The 27532-nt window shown below is 43.4% G+C and overlaps 1 protein-coding gene across 1 annotated transcript in view; it reads left to right on the plus strand.

Annotated features, from left to right (window-relative positions):
- Window positions 1-27532, plus strand: part of LOC144682739 (uncharacterized) — a 160588-nt gene that overhangs the window by 21893 nt on the left and 111163 nt on the right. Inside the window, exons 2-5 of the mRNA XM_078545381.1 lie at window positions 1229-1408; window positions 5049-5137; window positions 24507-24557; window positions 27362-27463. Coding sequence (XP_078401507.1) covers window positions 1229-1408; window positions 5049-5137; window positions 24507-24557; window positions 27362-27463 — 422 coding nt within the window. The remainder of the gene's footprint in view (window positions 1-1228; window positions 1409-5048; window positions 5138-24506; window positions 24558-27361; window positions 27464-27532) is intronic.

Consider the following 27532-nt stretch of genomic DNA (forward strand, 5'->3'; position numbering starts at 1 on the left):
GGCCAGGACACTGGGAGAACTGCCCCTGCTCTTCATATAAACCAACATGACTCAATTAATTCGATCAGTACAACTGATTGTACAATTGAATAGTACAAGATAATATTAATGAATTAATCTTCTTAATATGGTGAAAATTTTCTATCCCAATTGCCTTTTTAAAAACTAAACTGTGTACCTGTCTTTGTGTTTTATCTCCGCGTTCCTGACCTGAGAAAAGGGCTTATAACAGACACCCTCCTGTTGCATGCCCGGCATCACCGACTTCTCAATGCAATGAGCATGGGAAGTTTAGTTTAGTACCAAGAAACTAATTGTTTTATTCTTTACAGTCTTAGGGGACATAATTTCAAAACCTCACTACCATTTTAATCACCTTTCATCTTATTGTCCTTTTTAAGTGTGTGAATACATTTTGCTTTAAAATGCACCCTTAAATAGAAGCCTTTTTTCCTAATACTTTTTGCAGAATATGTTCAAAAATCCTGACATTCTGCCATTCTTACATGCAAATCTCGTTACCTCCCACTACTATTTTCACCGAGTTTTCCCAATCTCTTGTTGTAACTTTGGATGATTGACATAAGCTTGGAGAAATAGTTATTCATGCCGTTTCTTCAGGATTTCCAGCAATCTTGTGCGAAAGCTACAGTGGATAATTGGAAAAGCCCATGTCCTGCGCGCTTGTCCTTTTGTAAATTTTTGCATTCCACACATTTCTCTATAGGGCAGACCTGGTCTTCTACTCTCCTTGTGGGAAGTCTTAGGGGATACAATTTCAGAACCTAACTCATTATTATTTTAATTAGCTGAACAGTGTAAGGCAAGAGTCTGGCCAGGAATTGGCCCATGCTATGTTCTGGGAGGGTATTCTGGAATACCAAACAGAATGACTACCCTCACGAAATAAACTAAAAGCAAAATACCGTGGATGCTGGAAATCTGAAATTAAAATAGGCTGAAAATACACAGCAGGTCTTGCAGCAAGAGTTAATGTTTTGAGTTGAATGTGACTTCTTCAGAACTGAAGGAAGGTAGAAATGACCACTTTCACATTCACCTCACAATTCATTAGGCTTCAAACAGGAATTAGGTATTCATTGCCTCGCCACCGCACACTTGGCAAGTTTTGTGATCTCTGCTGTGATTGCATTGCAAACTCAAATTTTGACTGGTCTGCTGAATCGACTTTCAATTGCCTTCAGCTGTGTTCATTTGTTTTTTGTAGAGGTGGATTTCGCAAGGCACATTCTGAAATTTGTGTGCAAAGAACTTGAAGCTGAAGTGAAAGCCCTATCAAGTGGAACAGTGGATTGGCTTGACATCAAAAATACCATAGGAGATCTCAAGTGCCTTATTAAGGAATTTGAAGAAAAACGTACCAAGATTTCCATGCTGTCACAAAATGGTAAATAAAATCCAGGTTAAATGTTCTCAGTAACTTTTCCAATTGAAAAAGCATTTTTTTCATTAAGGAATACGCACCTCTTGCAACAATAAAGTGTTGAAATTATTTGCCAAAACAAATCTTAAATAAAATAAGGATTGCTACTCAAACTTGAAACTGCGACAATAAGGAATTTGCTGACAGTTATGTAAGAGATTGTGGAATATCATAAAATTAACTGTAGAAGACCACTGACAATACCTTTGGAGTGCTTGGGGATTGTAATGCAGGAGTGAGGAAAGATCTTCGCTCAGAAAATCAGAATGTGGAATCAATAAGGGTGGAACTAAGAAATAATAAAGGACAAAAAGTACTGGCGGGAGTAGTTTTATGGGCCTCCTAAAAATAATCACTGAGCTGGACAAAGTAAAAATCAGGAAGTTAGAGGAGCATGTAACAAGAGTAATGCAATTATCGTGGGAAACTTTAATCTTCATTTCGACAGGGCAAAACAAATGAACAAAAATAGGTTGGAGGATGAGTTCATGGAATGCATTTGAGACAGTTTTTTAGAACACTATGCCGAGGAACCAATGAGAAGGATCTGATTATTTTGGAACTAGCTATGTGTAATAAGACAGGGTTTAAGTAGTAATCTTATAACAAAGGAATCTCTAGGGAAGTGATTGCAATGTGATAAATATGAAAATATATCACAAGTTTGAGAGCAATGGGGTCAAATCTGAAAGTTAACAGAGCATGACCAAGAGGAAGAAAGTAGAATGAGAGTAAACAAGCAAGAAATAGGGAAAGAAGTTATAAGAGCTTTTGCAAGTATGTAAAAAGGAAGACAAAAGCAAACTTGCAGCAGGCATCTGGGAACACCACCAACTGTAAGTTCCCCTCCAAGTCACACACCTCCCTGATTTGGAGCTATGTCATCATTCTGTCTCTGTCACTGGGTCAAAATCCTGGAACTCTCTCCCTAACAGCACTGTGAGTGTACCTACAACAGATGAACTGCAGCGGTTCAAGAAGGCAGCTCAGAACCACCCTTTCAAGGGCAATTAGGGATGGTCAATAAATTACTGGCCTTGCTAGTGACCCCACATCCCATGAATGTATAAAAAAAATAGGGCTGCATTCCCTGAGACATCATGCCATGAGCATGTTAACTAAAGTTGAAGCCTGTGAACTGAACACACATTACTGATCTAGTTATGAAATTGGCAGGAGACAGAGAGTAAGGATAACAGGCCAGTACTCTAATTGGAAGGATGTGACTAATGGAATCCCACAAGGATTTGTATTGCGGCCTCAATTATTCACTGTATTTATTGTTCGAATTATGAGGTTTATAGGATTGGTATGTTTTGAGACTGTATCTTTAATTTAATATAAAAATGAAGGGATCATGTGACTTGATCTGAAGTCTGCATGACAACAGGCCTGGGTGAAGGCTCTGTTAAACATAAATGGAAGGCCTAGGTTGTTTAGCTGGGGAGAAAGTGTAGATGTACACACGTGGAGACGATGGCTGCACACCTGTGTTTACAGTGGTTAGACCGGTCAGGCCGGATTTTCACGGAGTCGTGGAAACTCTGTGGATCTTTGAAAATTGCGGATGGGATCCAATTCCTCATTCCTGGCACCCCCAATTTTCATTGGCATGAGAGAAGGGTGAGATCAATGAGCTCACACGCTGCATTCCCAACCTGGCTGGCACCTTTGCGGGGACAGGTATCTCCTTGCCCCCCTGCAATTTTTGTGGAATTGGGCCAGCTACTCCATGACTCATGGTTCAGGGCCCCTCAGAGGAGTCATGAACCATAGTTTGGATGTGCAACATTTTGAAAGATATCTTCAAAAGTTCTTACCATGCCCCCATGCTAACTCCAGCTCCCCATCCACCCCCAATGGCCACCGAGTGTCAATGAATCAGACTTTTAAAGTATCAAGCACAGAACTATAAGCACTTATTTATCTTGTGTAAATAAACATTGCACAAGTGAGAAAATAGAACACAGGACAAAAGTTTGTAAACCTATCAATCAAGCAATATTTCCCTTCTGTATACCTGCTTCAGCAAAGAAAGACTTTGTGGAAATGTGGGCTCTCAGCCAAGCCTCATTATGCAAGCTTGTCTTTTTAAAAAAAATACATTAATACATTTAATACATTTACATATATGCCATTGTTACTATAGTGTTCATTGGTTATGTTCAGAGTGTATTCTGGATGTATGGATATGGAAGTGCTATGAGTTGGCATGGAGGGAATGAGGTGCCATTGGGAATGGGTGGGGCATGGGTTGGCATGGATGGGGCATGTCGCCCAATCAAGCCACAATCTCATCAGCCATGATTTTATTGAATGGCGGAGCAGGCCTGAGGGGCCAAATGGCCTAGTCCAGCCCCAATTTCTTATGTTCTTGTGGATACAAGTTATGCTTCAGCAATGCAAAGCCTTAGTTAGACCACACTTGGAATACTGTGAACAATTCTGGGCACTGCATCTTAGAAAGGTTATATTGGCCTTTGGGTGGAGTGCAACATAGGTTATCATAATGATGCCTGGACTCTAAGGATTAAATTACAAGGACAGATTACACAAATTATAGTTATGTTCCCTGGAATTTAGAAGCTTAAGGGTTGATTTGATTGAAGTTTTCAAGATATTAAGTGGAACAGATAGGGGAGATGGAGAGAAATTATTTCCACTAGTTGGTGAATCTAGGCCTAGAGGGCATAGTCTAAAAAATAAAAAAATGATAGGAATGAAATCAGGAAACACTTCAACAAACAAAGAGAGTTAGAAGGTTGAAACTCAATTCCGCAAGCAGCAATTGATGCTGGATCAATTGTAAATTTTAAACCTGAGATTAATAGATTTTTGTTGCCCAAAGGTATTCAGGGCTACGGGGCAAATGTGGGTAAATGGAGTTGGGTCACAGATCCGGCATGATTTCATTGAATAGTGAGACAGGCTCAAGGGGCTAAATGGCCTACTCCTATTCCTATGTTCCGAAGTTGCAGCAGTGCATTAATTGTCCACTTAAGGGCCTCAATTGACCCCCTGGCACTCGCTTCTTGCCGCTGGCAAAATTGCAATGGGAGCAGGGGCTGTTGGATAGGTGGCAGGCAGGCAACCTGCTGGATTTAATGTGCTCCCCACCTTCAAACCTGTTGCGGGGTAGCGTTACTTCCAGCTCTGGGTCAGGCATTGTGACCAGTAGGCAAGGCTGCTGAGTTGTTTGATCAGGGAAACAGAGAACGCTGGATTTCTGTGGTGTTTGGTTTTCCTGGGATAGGACAACTGGCTGTGGGTAGATTGGATGGGGAAAGAATGGGACGGGACAATACAGTGGAGTACATTTGCAGAACTGGGCTCAATGCTTTAAGCACCTTACAGCCCCAGCCACAGCCTGTATGTTTATAAAATTTCGTTGTATAATAATCATACAGCACCTCTTATTCTATTTGTTTACAATGAATAACAGTAAAATAACCAATAACCCATTTCTTATTGGAATGTCTTGTTTGTGAGTGTAGTAAACAGCAAAGCATGGTGGTTGGTCAGATATGTTAGTAAATAGATGTTACTACTGTCCATTGATATCTGTACAACTTGATGAAACATTCTAAATTGATTATTTTAACAGGAAAAGGAAAAAGTTCCATACTGAATTTCCTTCTGTGTCTCACAGCTGATAGTGAAGTGGAATACAAGCAAAACAATATGTACCTGAAGGTAATGGTCACCTTTTTAATGTATAGGCAACGAAATGCGATTAAATTATAAAAAAGATAATTAAAAAATTTAATTCAGTCATTATTTTTTGACGTGTGCAAGCACATGTAAATGTATGAGTGGGATAAAAGATAACTGATCCCGAACATTACATGTTCTACATTAGACATAGCCCACTTGCTCCTCTGTATCATTGCCCAACTATCCCCCACCTCAGCTCATTGTAACCTCATTCCTGCCTTTGTTACCTATGCACGTAATAATTCCAGTGCTCTCCTGGCGTGACCCCATTGTGCAAGCTCCATGAACCTGAACTCATCCAAAGTTCTGTGGCCTGTAAGCTTCAGTTGCACTGAGTCTTGCACAGCTATCATCCATGTGTTTCCTGATGTCCAAGAGTTCCCAGTCTGTCAACACCTTGGCCCGAATGTTACCAGCCCTTTGGAGATGGACTGGGAAATGGGAGGGCTGGTAAAATGGAGTTGGGAGGGAAACCCGACATGTGGGAATAAGAAATGGGAATTGCAACAGGTTCCCCTACTCCGCCGATGAAGTTGGTGAACTCCTCACATGGCAGGGGACCGGCCGTTCCGATGCTGGTAAAATTATAGCAGGGCCTGAAATGGTGTTAATCGGCTGCCCACCTCCAGTTGACCTTTTTTTCACTTATTCATGGGGTGTGGGTTTCGCTGGCTAGGCCAGCATTCATTGCCCTTGTTCAGAGGGCATTTTAAGAGTCAACCACATGGGTCTGGAGTCACATATAGACCACAGTAGATTTCCTTCTCTAAAGGGCATTAGTGAACCAGGGTTTTACAACAATTGGCAATGTTTTCATGGTCGTCATCCAGATTGAATTCAAATTTCACCATCTGCCGTGGTGGGATTCAAACCCGGGTCCCCAGAGCATTACCCTGGCTCTCTGGAATACCAGTCCAGTGACAATACCACTATGCTACCACCCCTGCTGCAATTTCCATTTCTGGGAATATTAATATTGATCTTAAAATTCTCATCCTTATTTTGAAATCCTTCCATGACTTCGCCCTTCCCTACCCTTAACATCCTTTGACCCTACAACCCCCAGATATCTTTGTACTCCTCCAATTCCAGCATCTTGTCCAATCCCAATTTTAATTGTTTCACCACTGGCGGCTGTGCCTTCAGCTCCCTGGGCCATAGGCCGTGGAATTTCATTCCTAATCTCTATGCCTCTCTATTTCTCTCTCTTCCTGTAAGACACTCCTTAAAACCAAATTTTTGGTTATCTGCCCTAATATCTCCTTATGTGGCTCGGTGTGACATGTTGCGACATGCTCCTGTGAAGCAGCTTGGGATGTTTCACCATGTTCAAGGTGCTATGAAAATACAAGCTCATGTTGTCGCTGGAATCTGACACGTACTTCCAGAAGTCAGAAATTCTCGTTCCTGTCTTCATATGATTTGTTGACTCATTTGTTTACATTGAGAGATTCTTTGTTCTCACCCAAGTTTTTAGATGGTGCATTTCATGCTTAGGATATATTTTCAGAATGAGTCTTAACGTACAAATGCTTTTTGTCAGACCATCATAGAGCACCCATGTACTGAAAAATAGTGAAAAGTATAAATCTGAATTAAGAACATTTCCAGCAAACTAAAGTGTTTTGGGCTTTATAAAGAGGGGCATTGGAGTTCAAGAGCAAAGAGGTAACAACTGATATATTTATATAAAACATTGCTTAGGCCACTGTACGATGTGAAGTTTTGGGAGTTCCATTACAGATAAGGCATAGGCCTGAGCTTTTCGGTTGTTGGATGCACATGATTGGCGGGCCTGGGAGTGATGGGAAATGGACCACGGGCCGCGATGGACCCCAACCGCGATTTCACGCCGGCTGGCCAATTAAGGGCCTGTCAGCATGAAATGCGCGCTGAAATATTGAGTGATGGCAGGCACTGACGTAACTTCGAGAGAGCTCTCTGAAGGCAGACAGCTGCCCCAGGGAGCTGCAGACCTCCACAGACTAAAGGACACACCAAAAATGCTGCAAAATATGTCCATGCAACACAATCAAGCACCTGAAAGCTGACCTCATAAAAAGCCAGTTCCCATTTTTACTTTATTTCCCCACGGAGATTTCATCCCGCCCTGAATCGAGGTTTGAGCAAAAATGTGAATGCCGCCTGGGAGAATGGCCCATTCACCAACTTTAAAAGTGGACGAGCCACGTAAAATTGCTGTTGATTCCATCGCTAATTGGCTTAATTGCCCACTTAATTGTCGGCGAGTATGCTTCCAACTGCCCTGTGTGCCCGCTGAGTGAAATATCGCATGACTGCGTGATGATGTCGGGACGCTTGTCTGAAGTCATCTCGTGCTATTTCATGTCCATTTGGGTTGGGTGCGCGCCAGCCCGTGGGATGTAAAATTCTGCCCATAGTGTCATAGGGCAGGATTTTCCTGTGTGCCTTGAAAATCTAACACTGGGACCAAATGGGGATCCTGAGCCTAGACTGGGGGAACTATTTTCCCGGAGGCAGCCTGCTAATTAAGGATGGTGGGTGAGCTCCTGATGCTGCTGGACAAATCACAAGGCCGGCAGCACTAGAGCCCTTACAACCCCAGCAGGAGAGCGGGTGCTGCTGAGGCAGGTAGGATATCCTGTGAACAACAATTAGATAAACAGGTTCTATTTATTAATGATATTGGCCAGGATTGTCGCATATGTGAGATTGCAGTGTCCTGTATGCACACCCTGAGAGAGTGTCTAGTGTAGGCCTATAAAATTAGTAATAATTGCCGATATATGATCATGTAACTACAGAAGTTTGCAGTGCCAGCAGGCTGTCAGGTCCATCACATCATCACTCATGAGTCTCACTGCCCATTGCCCACCCCACTGTCCTGCATCTTTCTCTACCTCAAATGTTTATCCTTAAGATTTCCCTTAAGTCTCCATTAACATCTCCCAGTGACAAAGCGTTCTGTGCTCTAAAAATTCCTGCCAGATTCTTTCCTTAATTGCTGAGTGATAATTTTAAATTGGTGTCAACACACTTGATAACTGACACCCAACTAGCCTTCCCTTATTTATTCTATTAGAATCCTTCATAATTTATTCAAGAATGTATTCAAAATGTCTGCCATTTCCTTTTTAAGGGACCGCATTGCTCTTGACAACCCTAATTTTCTAACATAATTTTTGTGTGTTGATTTTGATATCCCTTGCAAATTTCTTTCTAAGCTCCCTTTTTGCAGCTCTTACTATTTGCTTTGTCACCCTTTTCTGTTTTTTGTATCTTTCCCATTCACCAGCACCTTTGCTTTTTTTTTTACATTTTTGCCTGCTTTCTCCTTTAATTTTATGTTGTCTCTTACCTCTTCACTTATCCATGGCTGTCTTTTTGGCAAATGGACCTCTTGCCTCTTAGAAGTTTAAACTGGTTCTAGATCATATTAAGTTCTTTTCTGAACACCTCTGACTGACCTTCTATCATTTTTGTCCATTAACAGATTTGCCCAGTTTACTGTGAACATCCTCAGTCTCATTCCATTGAAGACAGTCTCACTTAAATCTGGAAGTTTATTAGCTCACAGAATCACAGAATTATTACGGCGCAGAAGAAGGCCATTTGGCCATCGTGCCTGCACCGGCTCTCCGAATGAGCATTATGACTTAGTGCCATTCTCCTGCCTTTTCCCCATAACCCGGCACATTGTTTCCATTCAAATAATCATCTAATGCCCTCTTGAGTTCTCCTGAACACAATCTAGGAACTCTTACCCTTTACACCATCCCAGTCTATATTTGGGTAATTAAAGTCCACCATTATAACTACTCTACTCTATAATGTTTGCAATTTCTCTGTAATTTCCCTGCAGATTTGTTCCTCTACATCCTTCCCACTAATTGGCAGTCTATAGATTACACTGAGCAATGTAACTGCACCCTTTTTGTTTCTTAGCTCTAGCCAAATTGATTCTGACCTTGGAACCCTCTTTCTCAAGCACTGCAATGCTCTCTTTAACCAATATTGCCACCCCTTCTCCTTCTCTTCCTGCCCTATCTTTCCTGAACACCTTGTACTCATGGATATTTAACATCCAGTCCTGCCCTTCCTTGAGCCAGGTCTCTATTAATGCTACAACATCATATTTCCATATGGCGATTTGCCCTGTAACTCACCAATCTTACTGTACTCCATGCATTCACATACATGCACAGTAACCCTGATTTAGTCTTCATTACTTTCTCCGTTACTCCGACTCCAGCTATTAACTTACTATTCACTATACAAGTACTATCTGTCTCTCCCAGTATTTTGTGCACCTTGGTATTCCTGTCTAATATCCTCTCCTGGTTCGCACACCCTGCTGAGTTAGTTTAAAGCCCTCCAAACAGCACTAGCAAACACCCCGCAAGGAACTCAGTCCCAGCTCTGTTCAGATGCAGCCCATCCGGCTTTGACAGGTGCCATCTCCCCCAAAGCCAGTCCCAGTGTCCCAGGAATCTAAAGCCCTCCCTCCTGCACCATCTTTCCAGCCACGCATTCATCTGCCTTATCCTCCTATTTCTGTACTCACTTGCACATGGCACTGGGAATAACCTGGAGATTACTACTTTTGAGGTTCTGCTTGCTAATTTTCTACCTAGCTCCCTAAATTCCGATTGCAGGACCACATTCCCTTTCCTACCTAAGTCATTTGTACCAACGTGGACCACGACCTCTGGCTGTTCACCCTCCCCAGAAGAATATCCTGCAGCCGCTTGGTGACAACCTTGACCATGGCACCAGGGAGGCAAAATAGCATCCTGGAGTCACGTCTACGGCCGCAGAAACACCTGTCTTCCCCTAACTAACGAATTCCCTATCACTATTGCTCTTCCTTTCTTCTACTGCTCCTGTACAGCTGAGCCACTTGTGGTGCCACAAACTTGGCTCTGACTGCACACATCTGAGGAACCAATACGCCCTCACCAATATCCAAAACAGAAAACTGATTAACGAACAGGACCCCTGCACTACCTGCCTGGTTCTCTTGGATTGCCTGTCAGTCACCCATCCCCTTTCTGCCTCCAGGCTCCTAATCTGCAGTGTAACCAACTCTCTGGACATGCTATCCATGTCATTCTCAGCCTCGCAGATGCACCACAATGACTAGCTGCTACTTGAGCTCCAAAATCCAGAACTCAAGTTTCTGCAAATGGCAGCACTTCCTGCATATTGTGGTCGTCTACGTCACCAGTAATGTCCACGACTTCCCATTTATTACAGGATAAGCATTCTGCACGACCAAGCTGCCCTGCCATGTCTTAACTTTACTTCCCTTACGATAACTTTATTTTACTTTGGTTTACTTATATTACTTTATTAACTAACCTTGACTTCCCCAGTAGCTACTTCTTTAAAAATAATATACTTTCTAATTTACAGCTATTTAAAGACACTCCCTAACAGCAGTTTCTTACCAACCAATGAACTTACTGTTTTCCTGTGGTGTCACTGTTTGATTTTTTTTTTTCCAAACTCAGCATCGAAGGTTAGATTTGCATCAGTGTTCATCTCTGCACAGCTGCTCCTGTTCCCGACTTAGAATAATTCCTATGTATACCACACCATTTTCCCCCTTGCACTGAATTCCCACATAAGCCTAACTCGCTACTCACTCGGTCTCCATCTCATTCTGACGTAGTCACCTGTCTCCTCAAAGGTCCCTTACTGACTGTGCAGCTTGCTGTGGCTCAGTTCATAGAACCCTCGCCTTTGAACCAGAGGGTTGTGGGTTCATGTCCCACTCCCGGAAGCCAAGAACTGTGATTGTACTCGAAAGAGTTGCAATCTGTGACTGTTGATAACTCGAAAGAGTTTGAAAAGCCTAATTTTTTATAAGACCCTCTAATGAGTCACTAGCTAGTTTAGCTAATAAGCTTTGCTTTTAACACATTCAGCTGTCTTACATTTATGCCACTATCAGCACCTTCTGTAGTCTTTAACAGCCATTAACACTTCTTTTGCCTTGTGTCCATGACATCTTTGTCAAATCTCCCCTGAGTTCCCACCTATCCCTGACCTTCTAATTTGTTTCACCGCCTCTTAAACTTTATAAAATCCATCACATTTCTACCTCTCCAGCTCTGAAGAGTCATACCGACTCGAAACATTAACTGTTTCTCTCTCCACTCTTCCTTCTCTCTCCAGATGCTGCTAGACCTGCTGAGTTTTTCCAGCATTTTCTGTTTCTATTTCAGATTACCAGCATCTGCACCATTTTGCTTTTATTCTAGCTAGTTTAGCTTTCTACTACAATAATTAACAACACTTGAACCAGCTGCTTTCAGGTGATTGACAGTTAACTGCCACTCCAGGCAGTTCTCTACTTAACAAGCTAGCCTAACTTACTCATGTCAGATTTTGATTCTTAATTTATAGTTAAACCTGAAAAGGATGTAACAGGATTTACCAGAACTTACCACGTGAGCCTAATGCACTACTCTCTTGGTCTCTGTCTTACTCCAGCACAGTTGCCTGTCTCCTCGTATGCCCCAGCTGTGGTGCCCATCGGCCTCCTCAGCAGGCGAGTGGCCTCAGCCAGTGCCTAGCAGCTGATTTAGAATTGGTGTGGACTAGGGGAATCCGACTGTTTAATTAAATTAGCAGTTCTGTGTTTTTCCCTTTAAAACAATACATTGAATTCAATCATATTATGATTGCTATTAGATAAATATTCATGCACAGTTAGCTGTTAGCCAAATATGACTCATTATTCTTTACTAAATCTAATATAGGATGCCTCCCACTCTTGTTTCTTGGATATATTGCTGCAGAAAACTCCCCTGGACACAGTCAAACTCTTTCGAGTTATCAACAGTCACAGATTGCAACTCTTCCGAGTACAATCACAGTTCTTGGTTTTCCAGGAGTGGGACATGAACCCACAACCCTCTGATTCAAAGGCGAGGGTGCTATGAACTGAGCCACAGCTGACACCTCCTTAAACAATTTCTACAATAGTTTCATTGAATTCCAGGTTTTTATTGATTTCAAGTTCCACCATGGTAGGATTTGAACCCAGGTCCCCAGGGCATTATCTTGGGTCTTTGGTCCAGTGACAATACCACTACGCCATCACCTCCCCTGGACACAGTCAAGAAGCTCACCAGCTTTCTGTCATGTGCTAATCTTATCCTAATCTGTATGAAAATTAAAATCCCCCATTAAAACCACCCTGTCTTTGCTACATGTTTGTCTAACCTGTACATTTATATAATCTACCACTTCTCAGCTACTTGCAGGGGGCCTATGTACAACTCACACTGCTTAAATTATTTTTTATTTTTTGAATTCTATGCATAAAATCTCCACTGGCTGCTTACCTCTTGTTATATCCTTTCCTATTGTTGAACTGATTTCTTTCGTAATCACTAAGTCTACCCACCTTCCCTACCATTTTCCCTATCTTTCCTCTAAACCTTGCAATCTGGTGTATTTAGTTCTCTATCATGATAATCTTGCAGCTATAGTACCTTCTAAATTAAATTTGTGCCTGAAATTCATTTTACTTGTAACTCATGTTCTGTGTACTTATTTGGGCCACACACCCTATCCCGTCCTTTGGCTCTGCTGTTTTACTCATACATTTCTCACTTTGCTCCAATGGTTTAATTATTTTACATCTTCTAGTTTTCCTTTTACCTGAAGTGCCTAAGCACAATTCTAACTGTTACTCTTCTCTGTTTTGTTTGTTTTTGAATATTATTTATGCTACCTTTTCCACCCTGCCCCCTCCTCCCACAATACGTGCGCGCACACACACACACAGGCCTCCCCCGCCCCCTCCTCGCACAACACACACGCTTATGCATATACATACACACACACACACACACACACACACACTAATTTAAAGTCCTTGTGACTGCCCAATTTAGCAACTCCACTATGAACCGGTCCCAGTCCAGTTCAATTGGAGCTTGTTCCAATAGTACAGTGCCTTATGTCCCAATATTGGCACCATGAAATGGAACTCCTCCTTCCCACATTACTCCTTTAGCCATGTGTTCTTTTCTCTAATTTCCTTACCGCATGCCAGTTTGCATGTGGTTTGGGTCATAATCCAGAGATTATAAAGCTTGAAGCCCTGGATTTTAAATTAGCTACTAGTTGTTGATACTCTCCAAACAGAGCCTCATGCCTACTCTTCCTTTTGCTCTTGGTCCCAACATGAAGCTCCTCATAAGAACATAAGAATTAGGAAATAGGATCAGGAGTAGACTATATGTCCCCTTATGCCTGCTCCGCCATTCATTCTGATCATGGCTGATTTTTGGCCTGTACCCTTTCCTACCTGCTTCCCATAGTCCTTGACACCCCGAGAGACCAACAAACTGCCTATCTCAGCCCTTAAATATATTCAACAATGGATCCATAACCTCTGAGATAGAGAATTCCAGAGATTCACAACACTTTGAATGAAGAAATTTCTCCTCATCTTTCAATATCCTTTCAAGCCAAGCTGGTTTGAGATGTCCCTGACCCTGGCAGCAGGTAGGCAACGTACTATGTAGGACACTTGATCCTGCTTACAAAGAATGCTTTCTGTTCCCCGAATTATTGACTCCAGTACAGCTACAACATTACATTCCGTTCCTTCTCCCCTCTTTGTCAGCTTCCTCCTCCAAGTTGCCGAGGTCTGCACTCTGGCTGTCCTTCCGTATCCATATCCATATTCTCTTTATCTGTATCTTCACAGGTAGCAAATACATTGTCCTTGTTGAATAGGATCAGTTTCCTTAGAACAGTATTTCTGCCTGACTATAGGGGCAAGAATGGAGATGGGTCCGTATTTACAATCACTCCACCAGCTGTTGTGCCGTTTCACCTTACCATTCTGACAATCAGTGATTTTGCTCAGGGCGGGTGGTGGTAAGGTGGAACATGGAAACCCATTTGATTCAGGTCACTGATTCAGGCCAAAGGCTAATTAAGCTTGCTAACAAGTATGTCAGTTTGCAATTTTTGTTGGGAGGCACAGTTCCAGATGAGGCAACAGGAAGTCATGGTTGTGCCATTCAATTAGGTGGGTCCATAAGATGGTGCTCAACTGCGAGGGGCATTCAGTCATTTGTACACAAGAGCCATTAGGTGAGCAGAGTAAGCGGAGCAAATGATTTGTGCTCGTTTGGTCAGTGGTGGGGCTTGAGACCCTCTCTGGTTCATGGGGCTGTAAGAGGTGGTGGTCCAGTAATCATTGTAGCTGACTGCAAACAAGGCAACAGCTGGGACATGGGATTAAGGCACTCGGCGACAGGGACCAGTAACGATGAGGATCAACATCTTCAGGCAAATACAGAGCCCCAGGCACGACGAGGGCAGAGTATAGGAACGAGGGGCAGGAAGGCAATGAAGGCCGTATCCACAGCATCAAATGTACCGCCAAAGAAGAGGTTATGGACATGGGATGGGGCAGCCTCTGTCACTGGGCCCTGCTTCATAGATCTTCCCTCAGTCAGATGATCCAAGATGAAGATGATTGTGTCTCATTAGGAGTGGCACCCTCATCCTACTTGGCGACTGCCTCAGCCCTTGGTTGGTGATCTGGATTGCAGGAGGGGGCCACCAGCTGGGCCACAAATGGCATCCACTCCATGCCTCTTTACACCAACAGTGTCACTGCCTGGTCAGTGCCACAGATAATAGTATGCATTTTGTGCATGTCAGTGTACAGTTCCTCCATTCATCCGAGAGCTGCTACCTATGGCTCTCCACGAGGTTGACCGCTCTGTCAATAGGGAAACTCATTTGTTCAAAGCCCTGAGCTATTGTGGTGCACATGAGCTGAAAGGGCTCCTTCACTCTCAGCACGTGACTCGACAATGCCGCAGGGAACTCCAACATGTGGCCGCATGCCTCTCAAAGCCGGTCAAAGTAGAGCCGCTTTACTTGTTACTCACAAGGCCCTGCATTTGCGCCCAGCTGAGCATGGCTGTGTCTGTCCTCCATCCTCCATGATGGACTGTCCACAGCTGCTTCTGTCCTGTGACAACCTCCTGCTCAATCGTGACCTGCTCTCCACCCATTGCTATTGCGCATGAGGACTGACCAATGTGAATACCTGTGCTGGTGAAGGGTGTGCTTGAATGATATGATGATGCTTGTTTTGGTGGTCCTGTTTCCTCCAAGGCTCTCAGTGGTGCTGCAGCAGCACTCGCATGCTCTCCCTCCTTGGCTGGTCCTGTGGGAGACATAAGTAGGAGGCTGAGAAGTAGGCTCTGACGGCTCTTGCCTCTGCCAAGCTGAAGCCTCCCAGTGCAGCTGAGGCTTTGGCATGTTGTCAGATGGAGTGCTCTGTGGCCACTTCAGCTACAAGTTTTAATATCTCTTCACTCTCTCCTTCAGGCATTCCTCTCTCTGCATCGCACACTTCTTCATGCAGTGCCACTCTCATGATGTCAAGTGCTGCCTCCTTCTAGCAGGCAGGATGGTGAGCATCTGGCACTCCTCCTCCAGTGCGCACCCTCTCCCTTGCTTCTGCTCCCTTTTCTCCTGCCTCTCTCACCAATGCCAGTGGCTCATTTACGTAAGAAGATGCATATTATCAGTGCTGCTAGGTTCTCAACAATGCTGGGGGTCTGAGGCTTGCTTATAGGTCAGTGATCACCTTGGGCACACATTTCTCCCATGTTCAGGAGCACCATGCACCCTCAGGCTGCTCAGCTGCTGTATCTGCTGGTGGTTGCAGACTTGGAGGCCTGTCATCTGCTTTACATTCACTTTGCCAGAAAGAAGGTCATTAAACCACTAATGTCTCTGCGCCCAGTCCTCTTCATGACACTGAGGCTACACACACGTTCTGCTGCCTCCTGCCAGGCCTGCTTAGTTTGGTTGCTGGCCTTCTCCTGTTACTCAGGGAACAAGATCCCTTGCCTCTTTTGTACTGCTTCCAATATCACCTCATGGGCTGCATCAGAAAACCATGGAGCAGCCTTGCCATGGTTGCCAGCCCACTGTCTCTTCTCCTGCTGACTTTGGCCTTCCATAGTTATTATAATGGCCACCAACATGCCTTTAAATTAGACCCGCATTTGCAGAGTCCCACCTTTGCCCTGCGCCTGCTGCGGCTAATTTCTGCAAAACCCGACCTCCAGCAATTAGCTGCTGACCTCGAGCAAAATTGCAGGTTATGTCTATTACCACCTGCTCCCACCCCTCTCCCACTGCCCCACCCTCCTGGAGTGGGGTTGGGACATGAAAATAGACCCGATGTCAGTGTCCTGACCCCAAATGCAAAATCCTGCCCTTGTTCCCCTTACACTGAACAATATTGGTCATACCAAGCCATTCTGAACCTGCACCTCTCTACGAGGTGTGACTGATGTCTGTAGCAAACTGTCCAGATGCTGTTTTCTCTCCTTTATGTGTCGTTATGTCTCCAACTTGCACTCCAGCTCAATGAATCTGAACCTGAGAGATTTGAGATGGAGACATCCACTGCAGATACATTAGTTCGGGTCGGACTCGCTGTCCGCAAACTCCCACAAATTGTAGATCAGCAGCACAATGTGCTCTGCCATATCTTAGTCTAGGCTATTTATTTTATTTATATTGAATTTTTAGCTTGTTATAAGTTATTTTCTTTTTCTACACACTAATCTGTGCTAAGCTGTGCTAAGGAGTAAAACACTGGACAAAATTTTAAATACTTACTGCCTCAAGCTTACATGAACAATTACAAGTATTGGTGGAAAAAAGCAACACCTCCCCTTACCCCTGCACCAAATTCCCACTCTCACAAAATTTTAACACTTTCACTATATTAGTGATGCACTCCTTCCCTGAACACTCTTTGGGCCGGATTTTTATCTTCGAGATAGGAATTGGGAGTCGGGAATTTTCCTGAATTCACAATTCGGCCACTGTCCTGGCAGTGCCCACCCATCGTATTTTCAAACGGAGGAGGTGGGAACAGGCTGAAGTTGGGGCTGCCACCTCACGCGGCATGCCCAGGGTTGCAATCCAGATGGGTGGATGACAAACTGAAAGGCCCGGCTCCATTTATTGTGACCTCGGCCCAGTTCAATTCATGGTTGTTAGGTCCTCTAGCCCTTACCCTGTCACTCCCCCATCCATCACCTCCATGCCCCCTCATATCTCCCATGCCCCCTCCAAACCCCTCCATGCCCACATGCCCACCACCCAGTATGCACTAGGTACACAGCCAATGAGCCGCATAATAACACTGATAAGTCTTTGAAATCCTCATGAAATTAAAAATGGCCATTCAAAAGCCCTATGAAAAAATTGCCCCTCTTGCATTCTCATAAAACTGCCAATTAAGCACAGGCAGTGAAAGTCCCATTGAAAAAACTTTTAATCCTCTTAACATTTCTTAATCTTGTCCAAATGATCCAACATTGAAAAACCACTTCAAAGAAAGATAAACTTATTACAAGCTAATAAAACTGTCAATTAAACAAGCTAGCTATCCCCTTCAAGTTGTGTAAACAGCCCCCACAGTCATTCTCAGAGCTCAGCCAAGCATTCATAATGTGGCCATCTGCAGAACTGATCTTTGGCCATCTGTTCAGCCTGCTTCTGTTGATTGGTAGGCAGTTTTGTGAGAATGTAAGAGCGACCTGGTTTTTCAAAGGAATTTTTGAATGGCTGATTATTTAAAAATTTCATGAAATTTCAAAAACTTGCCAGTATTAATACATGGCTCATTGGTTCTGTCCTTGTGCATACTGGAAGAGTGCTTCAAAGGTTCACTCAGACATTAAGTCAATGTGAAAACCAAACCGTAAGGTTCCCTACATACATCCATACCTGATTCTTCATATTACAGAATGCAGAAGAGGAAGGAGAAAGGACTCCAATGCATCTGAAACCTGACACTGTGTGAGTCAATTTAAGGACAGTGCTCTATGATCAACCAGTGCATTGAAAACATACTTGAAGCCATACAAAAGCTTTAAACACATACATAAAAACTTAAAAAAATATATTATACGCCATCTAAACACCTTTTAAGATTATCTGACAAGAGGTCCTGACTCCAAATTAGGGGTCTCCCAAAGTCAAGACTCCTCTGAGGAGACATGAACCATATCTCCTGCAAAAGCTGGCGTGACTCCATCAAAATTGCAGGGGGGTTTGAAATGTCTATCTCCGCAATGGAGCCAACATGGTTGGGAGTGCTGCATGCAGACTCCCTACCCGCATGCTTATCCAGTGTTGTCAAAAATTGTTGGAGACAGGAATGGGGCAGGAATCCCAAAATCTGGTTCAAGCCAGCCATTTTAAAAATTCTTCCGGCTCTGTTCCAACATGGACAGAGGCATGAAAATCTGGCGCACTGTAGCAGCTACTGTTTATTTTAAAATCTTTTTTGAGCTGCACTCAAATTGCCAGTGCTCAACTCAGCTTCCTGCTTACTGCAATTAGCACCTCTTCAGGAAATCGCACATTGATTTAATTGCCGCTGACAATTTCTGTTAACCAAATTACAGTTTCTTTTACCACTTTAAAAATTTGAAGTCAAATTCAAAGTGTTAAATTAAATTTCAGTTTGAGGTATACTCACAAGTACTTGCAGAGAATTCCCACTCTCACCAAATTCCTAACCTTTGCACTCTACTTATGGTGCACACCTTTCAAGACTAGTCTGTGTGACCACTCTACACAAATGCATTAGTGAGCTTTTGGATAGATTTGGGCTTTAATATTTTCAAGCTTTTTTTGGAAGTTAATTGTAGTAAAGTTAGAAAGATTTAGCATTCACTCAAAATATGACCATCGCTGCCGTGGCACTGAAAGGCTGGTAGCTGCAAAGATTAGGGCTAATTCCTGGTATTTGCATAGAGGAGTTGCACTTTCAGGGATTTGCAAGGATGGAAAGTTGAGGACTGTGGACTTTAGAGTTTCTAATCAGCAGTTCCAGCACGTAGCTCTCTTTGTCATGCATACCTGATCGTAGAATTAATCTAAAGAAACCTTTCAGTGTCACACAAACTAAGTCATATTTTGGATGCATTCTAAATCTTTCTAACTTTACTGTGGATAATTTTTGAAAAAAGCATGAAAATATTAAAGCTCAAATCTATCCAAAAGCTTGCCAATGCGTTTGTGTAAAGTGTCATAGAGTCATAGAGGTCTACAGCACAGAAAAAGGCCCTTTGGGCCATCGATCTGCGCCGGTCAAACAAGTACCTAACTATTCTAATCCCACTTTCCAGCACTAGGCCCATAGCCTTGTATGCCATAGCATTGCAAGTGCACATCCAAATACTTCTTAAATGTTATGAGGGTTTCTGCCTCTACCACCCTTTCAGCCAGTGAGTTCCAGATTCCCACCACCCTCTGGGTGAAAAAATTCTTCCTCATATCCCCTCTAAACCTCTTGCCCCTTACCTTAAAGCTATGCCCCCTGGTTATTGATCCCTCCACTAAGAGGAAAAGTTCCTTCCTGTCTACCCTATCCATGCCCCTCATAATTTTATCCACCTCAATCATGTCCCCCCCTCAATCTCCTCTGCTCCAGGGAAAATAACCCCTGTCTATCCAATCTCTCCTCATAACTAAAACTCTCTAGCCCAGGCAACATCCTTGTAAATCTCCTCTGCACTCTCTTTAGTGCAATCATATCCTTCCTATAATGCGGATTCCAGAACTGCACGCAATACTCTAGCTAATACAGTTCCAGCATAACCTCCCTGCTCTTATATTCTATGCCTCGGCTAATAAAGGCAAGTATCCCATATGCCTTCTTAACCACCTTATCTACCTATCCCGCTACCTTAAGGGACATGCATACCAAGGTCCCTCTGATCCTCGGTACTTCCTAGGGTCCTACCATTTGTGTATTCCCTTGCTTTTTTTGTCCTGGCCAAGTGCATCACCTCACACTTATCTGGTAGAGAAACTATTGAAGAAAATTCTGAAGGAGAGAATCTATCTCCACTTGGAGAGGCAAGGTTTGATCAGGGATAGTCAGCATGGCTTTGTCAGAGGGAGGTCATGCCTAACAAATTTGAATGAATTTTTTGAGGAGGTGACCAGGTGTGTAGATGAGGGTAGTGCAGTTGATGTAGTTTATATGGATTTCAGCAAAGCCTTTGACAAGGTCCCACATGGGAAACTTATAAAGAAGGTAAATGCACATTGGATACAGGGTAAAAACAAAAAACTACTGCGGATGCTGGGATACAGGGTAATTTGATAAGGTGGATTCAAAATTGGCTTAGTTGGAGGAGACAGAGGGTGATGACAGAAGGATGCTTTAGTGACTGGAAGCCAGTGTCCAGTGGCGTACCACAGGGATCTGTGCTGGGTCCCCTATTATTTGTCATTTTTATAAACGACATAGATGACAATGTGGGGGGTAGGATTAGTAAGTTTGCGGATGACACAAAGATTGGCCGGGTGGTTAAATGTGAGGTTGAGTGTCTTGGGCTACAGGAAGATATAGACGGGATGGTCAAATGGGCAGATAAGTGGCAGATGGAATTTAACCCTGAAAAGTGTGAGGTGATACACTTTGGAAGGAGTAATTTGACAAGGAACTATTCAATGAACGGCATGACACTAGGAAGTTCTGAGGAATAAAGGGACCTTGGCGTGTGTGTCCATAGATCTCTGAAGGCGGAGGGGCATGTTAGTGGGGTGGTGAAAAAGGCATTTGGGACACTTGCCTTTATCAGTCGAGGCATAGATTACAAAAGTAGGAAGGTCATGTTGGAGTTGTATAGAACCTTGGTGAGGCCACAGCTGGAGTACTGTGTGAAGTTCTGGTTGCCACATTATAGGAAGGATGTGATTGCACTGGAGGGGGTGCAGAGGAGATTCACCAGGATGTTGCCTGGGATGAAACATTTAAATTATGAAGAGAGGTTGGATAGACTTGGTTTGTTTTCATTGGAGCAGAGAAGACTGAGGGGCGACCTGATCAAGGTGTACAAGATAATGAGGGGCATGGACAGGGTGGATAGGGAGCAGCTGTTCCCCTTAGTTGAAGGATCCGTCACAAGGGGACATAAGTTCAAGGTGAGGGGCAGGAGGTTAAGGGGGATGTAAGGAAAAACTTTTTTACCCAGAGGGTGGTGACGGTCTGGAATGCACTGCCTGGGAGGGTGGTGGAGGCGGGTTGCCTCACATCCTTTAAAAAGTACCTGGATGAGCAGTTGGCACGTCATAACATTCGAGGCTATGGGCCAAGTGCTGGTAAATGGGATTAGGTAGGTAGGTCAGGTGTTTCTCACGTGTTGGTGCAGACTCGAAGGGCCGAAGGACCTCTTCTTCACTCTGTGATTCTGAAATTCCATTTGCAACTGATCAGCCCATCTGCCCAGCCCATCTATATCCTCCTGTAATCTAAGGCTATCCTCCTCACGATTTACCGCCCCACCAATTTTCGTGTCATCTGTGAACTTACTGATCGACCCTCCTACATTCAAGTCTAAATCGTTTATATATACCACAAACAGCAAGGGACCCAACACCGATCCCTGTGGAACCCCACTGGACACAGGCATCCAGTCACAAAAACACCCCTCGACCAACACCCTCTGCTTCCTTCCACTCAGCCAATTCTGGGTCCAATTTGCCAAATTGCCTTGGATCCCATGGGCTCTTACCTTCGTTATCAGTCTCCCATGCGGGACCTTATCAAAAGCCTTGCTGAAATCCAAGCAGACTACCTCAAATGCATTGCCCTCATCTACACACCTGGTCACCTCTTCGAAAAATTAAATCAAATTGGTCAGACATGACCTCCCCTTAACAAAACCATGCTGACTGTCCTTGATTAATCCCTGCCTCTCCAAGTGTAGATTAATTCTGTCCCTCAGAATTGCTTCCAATAGTTTCCGCACTGAGGTTAGACTGACTGGCCTGTAGTTCCCTGGTTTACCCCTTCCTCACTTCTTGAATAATGGTACCACATTGGTTGTCCTCCAGTCCTCTGGCACCTCTGCTGTGGCCAGAGAGGTGTTGAAAATTATTGCCAGTGTCCCTGCTATCTCCTCCCCTGCCTCAGTCAACAGCCTGGGATACATTTCATCCGGGACTGGAGATTTATCTACTTTTAAGCCTGCCAGACCACGTAGAACCTCCTTCCTTTCTATGCTAATTTATTTAATTATATCACAATCCTTCTGCCTGATTTCCATACCCATGTCGTCCCCCTCACTTGTGAACACCGACACAAAGTATTCATTTAGAACCATACCTACGTCTTCTGGCTCCACACACAAATTACCACTGTGGTCCTTAATGGGCCCTACTGTTTCCCTAGTTATCCTCTTACTCTTAATGTACTTGTAAAATAACTTTGGCTTTTCCTTTATTTTACCTGCCAATGTTTTTTCATGCCCCCTTTTTGCTCTCCTAATTTCTTTTTTAAGTTTCCTCCTACACATTCTATACTCCTCTAGGGCTTCTGCTGTTTTGAGCCCTCGGTATCTGCCAGAAGCCTCCCTTTTTCTCTTTATCCAATCCTGTATATCCCTCGACATCCAGGTTCCCTGGATCTGTTGGTCCCACCCTTTGCCTTTAGTGGAATATGTTGGCCCTGTTCTCTCCCTATTTCCTTCTTGAATGAGTCCCACTGCTCTGACGCAGATTTACCTAAAAGAAGCTGATCCTAGTCCACTCTGGCCAAATCATATCTGATCTTATTAAAATCGGCCTTCCCCCAATTTAGAACTCTGATTTCTGGCCCATCCTTGTCCTTTTCCATAACAACCTTGAATCTAACGGTGTTATGATCACTATCTGCAAAATGCTCCCCCACTGACACCTTTACCACTTGCCCAGCTTCATTCCCTAAAATTAAGTCCAGGACCACCCCCTCTCTTGTAGGGCCTTCTACGTACTGGCTTAAAAAGCTCTCCTGGATAAATTTTAAGAATTCCGCTCCCTCTAAACCTATCACACTATGACTAACCCAGTTAATGTTGGGGAAGTTGAAATCCCCCCTATTATTTTTACACTACTCTGAAATTTGCCTACATATCTGTCCTTCTATTTCTTTCTGACTGTGGGGGCCTATAGTAACTCCCAGCAAGTGATTGCTCCTCTTTTGTTTTTCAGTTCTACCCATATGGCTTAATTTGAGGAGCCTTGTAAGATGTCATCCCTCCTTACTGCTGTAATTGATTCCTTGATCAATATTGCGATACCCCCTCCCCTTTTACCTCCTACCCTGTCTCACCTGAAGACCCTATATCCTGGAATTTTGAGCTGCCAATCCTGCCCCTCTCTCAACCATGACATCATACTTCCATTTGTTAATTTGTGCCCTCAACTCATCTGCCTTATTCGTCAGACTCCTTGCATTAAAATAAATACCATCCACCCTTGCCAAATTTCCTTGTGCCTTAACTGGCCTATAATTTCTATGCCTTCCAGACTCACTTGCTCTCTCCTCTAATTTTGGCTGTGCATCTCCCCCTGCTGAACCTCCTCTCAGGATCCAATCCCCCCGCCAAGTTAGTTTAAACCCTCCCCAACAGCACTAGCAAACCTCCCCGCAAGGATGTTGGTCTCATTCCGCTTCAGGTGTAACCCGTCTGCCTTGCACAGGTCCCACCGCCCCCTAAAATGGTCCCAATATTCCAGAAATCTAAAGCCCTCCTTCCTGCACCATTTCTCCAGCCATGCATTCATCTGGAGTAACCTCCTATTTCTATACTCTCTAGCGCGTGGCACCAGAAGTAATCCAGAGATTACTACCTTTGAGGTCCTGTTTTTTAATCTGTTTCATAGCTCTCTAAATTCTGCTTGCAGGACCTCATCCCTGTTTCTACCTATGTCATTGGTACCAATATGTACCACGATTTTTGTCTGTTTGCTCCCCCCCCCCCTTTAGAATGCCCTGCAGCCGTTCAGTGACATCCTTGACTCTGGCACCAGGGAGTCAACATACCATCCTGGAGTCACGTCTACGGCCACAGAAACGCCTGTCTGTTCCCCTTACTATCGAGTCTCCTATCACAATTGCTCTTCCTCTCTTTTTCCTCCCGCCTTGTGCAGCTGAGCCAATCAGTGCCATGAGCGTGTCACATGGAGTAATCTTAAAAGGATTGCATCATAAATAGAGTGCAAAGGTTAGGAATTTGGTGAGAGTGGGAATTCTCAGCAAGTATTTGTGAGTGTACCTCAAACTGAAATTTAGTTTAACATTTTGAATTTGACTTGGAATTTTTAAAGTAGTAAAAGAAACTGCACGTTAGTTAAGAGAAATTGTCAGCGACCGTTTGCTTTATTATGAGTGTTTATGTGTTTTGCACAGAAGCTTTATGTCTTACTGCTTGTCTACAAAAGCTTCATCCAGCGGGCCCAAATGATGCACCATTTTATCTGAGCAAGTATACTATTTTGGTTCACTCAGGACTTGAGCAAAACAAACGCCAGGCAAGAAATGGAAAAGATTCCGCAAGTTGTAAGTATTAATTAAATTTAATTTAAATATGTTACAGCTTTGTTTTGATTATTCTTTGGAGATTAATTGTCAAAAACAGCAGGGCTTGATTGATAAGAAAATTATACTGGAAATGAAAAGATATACATATTGGGCTGAATTTTATGGGCCCCCCCCAGGTGGTGGAAACAGAGGTGAGACGGCTGGTAAAATAGCAGGGAGCTGTGATAGGGCAGCTGTTAGATGCAGTCCTCCCACTGGGGAGGTTTCCCAACGGTGGGCTGTGAGATGGATCAGCTGCCTGCTCCATGGAGCTGGGCAGCGATTTGAATAATTAAGGTCCCAATTATGAGGCTGCGAGCATTTTGCCACAGGCAGAGCAGCTTCCCCACTCCCGTTGTGTGGGGAGATCACTGTCTTCATGGAGGCAGCCTCCCTGAGGCTCCATAGGCCAAAGAGGGGGGTCACAAGCAGGAGCATCAGCCTCCATGGCCCCAATGATTGCCCCAGAGGGTCTTCCCCTCTGTCCTGCCAGTGCTTCCACCCTCAGTCCCCTAAATTTTAATTTAGACATATCTCTCTGACGTCGCCTCTATTGTGAGATGTTGTCAATTTCTCCTGTCTACCTCAGCAACAATCACTTCGCCCAGTATGGCTGATGAGGCTTCAGAGCTGCAGGCCCTCTGATTGGGCCATCACCATCAGACGCTTGCCTGCTGTCCTTAATTGGATGCGTGCCTGCAGGCAGTCAGTTAGAAGGCTTCTTCTGATAAAATCATCAAGTTGGTCCCAGCATGTGCAGGCTTGGTACCTGCTTTTCAGCCAGGCTCTGGAGTCCCTAAGCCAGTGGCAAAATTCAGCCCTTTGTATCTTCAAATTTGTGGTCACTGTAAAATCTATAGTTATTATGAACTGTGGTGTTAATAAATTAATGGTTGCTGAATAGAATGAGTCTATTTATAGCAGTAGAATGTAAATTTGGCGCTTCAAGCATTGCATGTTTTAATGTGACTTCTGATCAAAAACTGGTTTGTCACAAACTTTAGAAATTATGGGTAAAGGGTTGACTGTTCAGCACTGACCACAATTTTATTCGTGGTTGGAAACCCATAATTACCACTTATCTCTCCTATCCTTATAAATGAGCCTTTATCATATTTCTTTACTCTACTGGCTGCTTCCAAAGTAACCAAGCTGACTTACAAAATGCAGGTGTGAGGAGTATATGCTCCTGACTTTCAGCATTTTATGGCCGACATTTTTTTTAAACAGCAGATGAATCAACTTGTGAATTTGCAGGAGCATTACTCCTGCCCCCTGATGCTATATGATCAGTACTATAAATGATGACTGAAATATGGAAGGCCATAAATTTGCTTACCAAAAATTGGAAATCAGCTTTTCATACTCAACTCTGTGAAGGAGGAGAATTATCCCACTGTGGTCCCTGAGCACCTTTCACTCACTCAACACATGTTCAATATCTGTGTAGCCCAGCATGAATGTTTAGTTTCATTAGACCCAAGCTAAGTTGTTGAGTGTCAATTGAAGATCTCTCAAAAACTATCATTATTAATTCTGGAGATATTTAGAAGGATATCGGCCCTCAATTGTTTCTGACTACTGTGGACAATCTTTACCATGCTCATTGATTTGGCTCAGGCATGCATCTGTAGAAGTTGATTTTGCATTTACGAATTAGCTACTTTAAAAATCAATCAGATTCCAGTTCATTGCAAAGATTTGCTTTTCTAGTCAAGGAGCTTAAACAACTTAACCTATGATAGGAGCTTGGAAGAAATTTTCCGACCTCATATGACTGTGGGATTCCTCACCCACCTGTAACACACGTTGAAGAATTTGGTGAGAAAATGAGGTGCATGCTGACCCTCTGACATGGAATTCACGGAAAACAAAGTTTCTCGCAAAGAATGTGAAGCTAGAAAATTAATCCCCTTTGTGTGGGAAATGCTTTATGATGTAACATGGACAAGGAAATTATCTGCTTCGGGTGGCTCGGACACCTATCAGCAAATACTCTCCAATAAATCTCTCGTTCCGTGGACAAATTTTCTCTCTATTGCTGTAAATCAATTACACCACTTGACCTCCTCTCCCCTGTTTAGGCACTGCAGATCACAGTTGATATTTCAAGGTGTTAAGTTTTTAAAAAAAAATCCTTTGAGAAATCTCAGTTGTAACCAAAGCTGGACTTAAAGTTTAATAGTCTCCATCATTGAAAAGCTTTAGAATTTGTCATTGTTACAACAGATCAAGGAATTTGGATAAAAATGACATGCTCAGGATGCCATGAAATAACAAATATTGCTCCCTGGAGTTGATGCTGGGGCCTCAACCTTTCTATGAAGAAAAGTCTTGTGTTTGGAAATTGAGCGACTAATTTACTCATGATAGTTCCAAGTTAACTTGGGCAATAAAAATTTTGATTATACAGTAATTTGAGTTAAAAGAGAAAACTGGGAATTTAGCTTTTTTTTAAATAGACAACCTGAATTTAGTGCTTTGATTGAAGAGCAGACAGTACAGCCAGTTTGTGGATAATACTATGAGCTGGTTTTTGAGTGTGTAATAGCATTATTTCCATAATCAGATGTTCCAGGTGAGGACCAGTGGTCACAAGGAATCCTGGCCAAGGAAGTATTGGGAGCTCAGCTCCTGATTTCCACCCATTAATTTAAATGTGTGGACGCTCAGGCTGCATTCTCACAATTTCCCAAACAGCACTCCTTCCAAACATTGCAACTCAAATGAAGCACCCAGTTCATGAATCAGCCATAATATGTACCTCTCCTGTGTCTTCAAAGATTAGAGAAGAACTTGAAAAACTGAAAGAAGATGAAAGGAAAGAAGTCTTTCAAAGGATGTTTGCAAAGTGCAAACGCACATCAACTTTTCCTCATTCGAAGGTAAGTGTTTCATAACTTTTTTCTTAATCATAGTATCAGCTTAATGTACAATACAGGGTATGATAGTAT

Source organism: Cetorhinus maximus, chromosome 1 (assembly GCF_964194155.1).
Source record: "Cetorhinus maximus chromosome 1, sCetMax3.hap1.1, whole genome shotgun sequence".
NCBI lineage: Eukaryota > Metazoa > Chordata > Chondrichthyes > Lamniformes > Cetorhinidae > Cetorhinus > Cetorhinus maximus.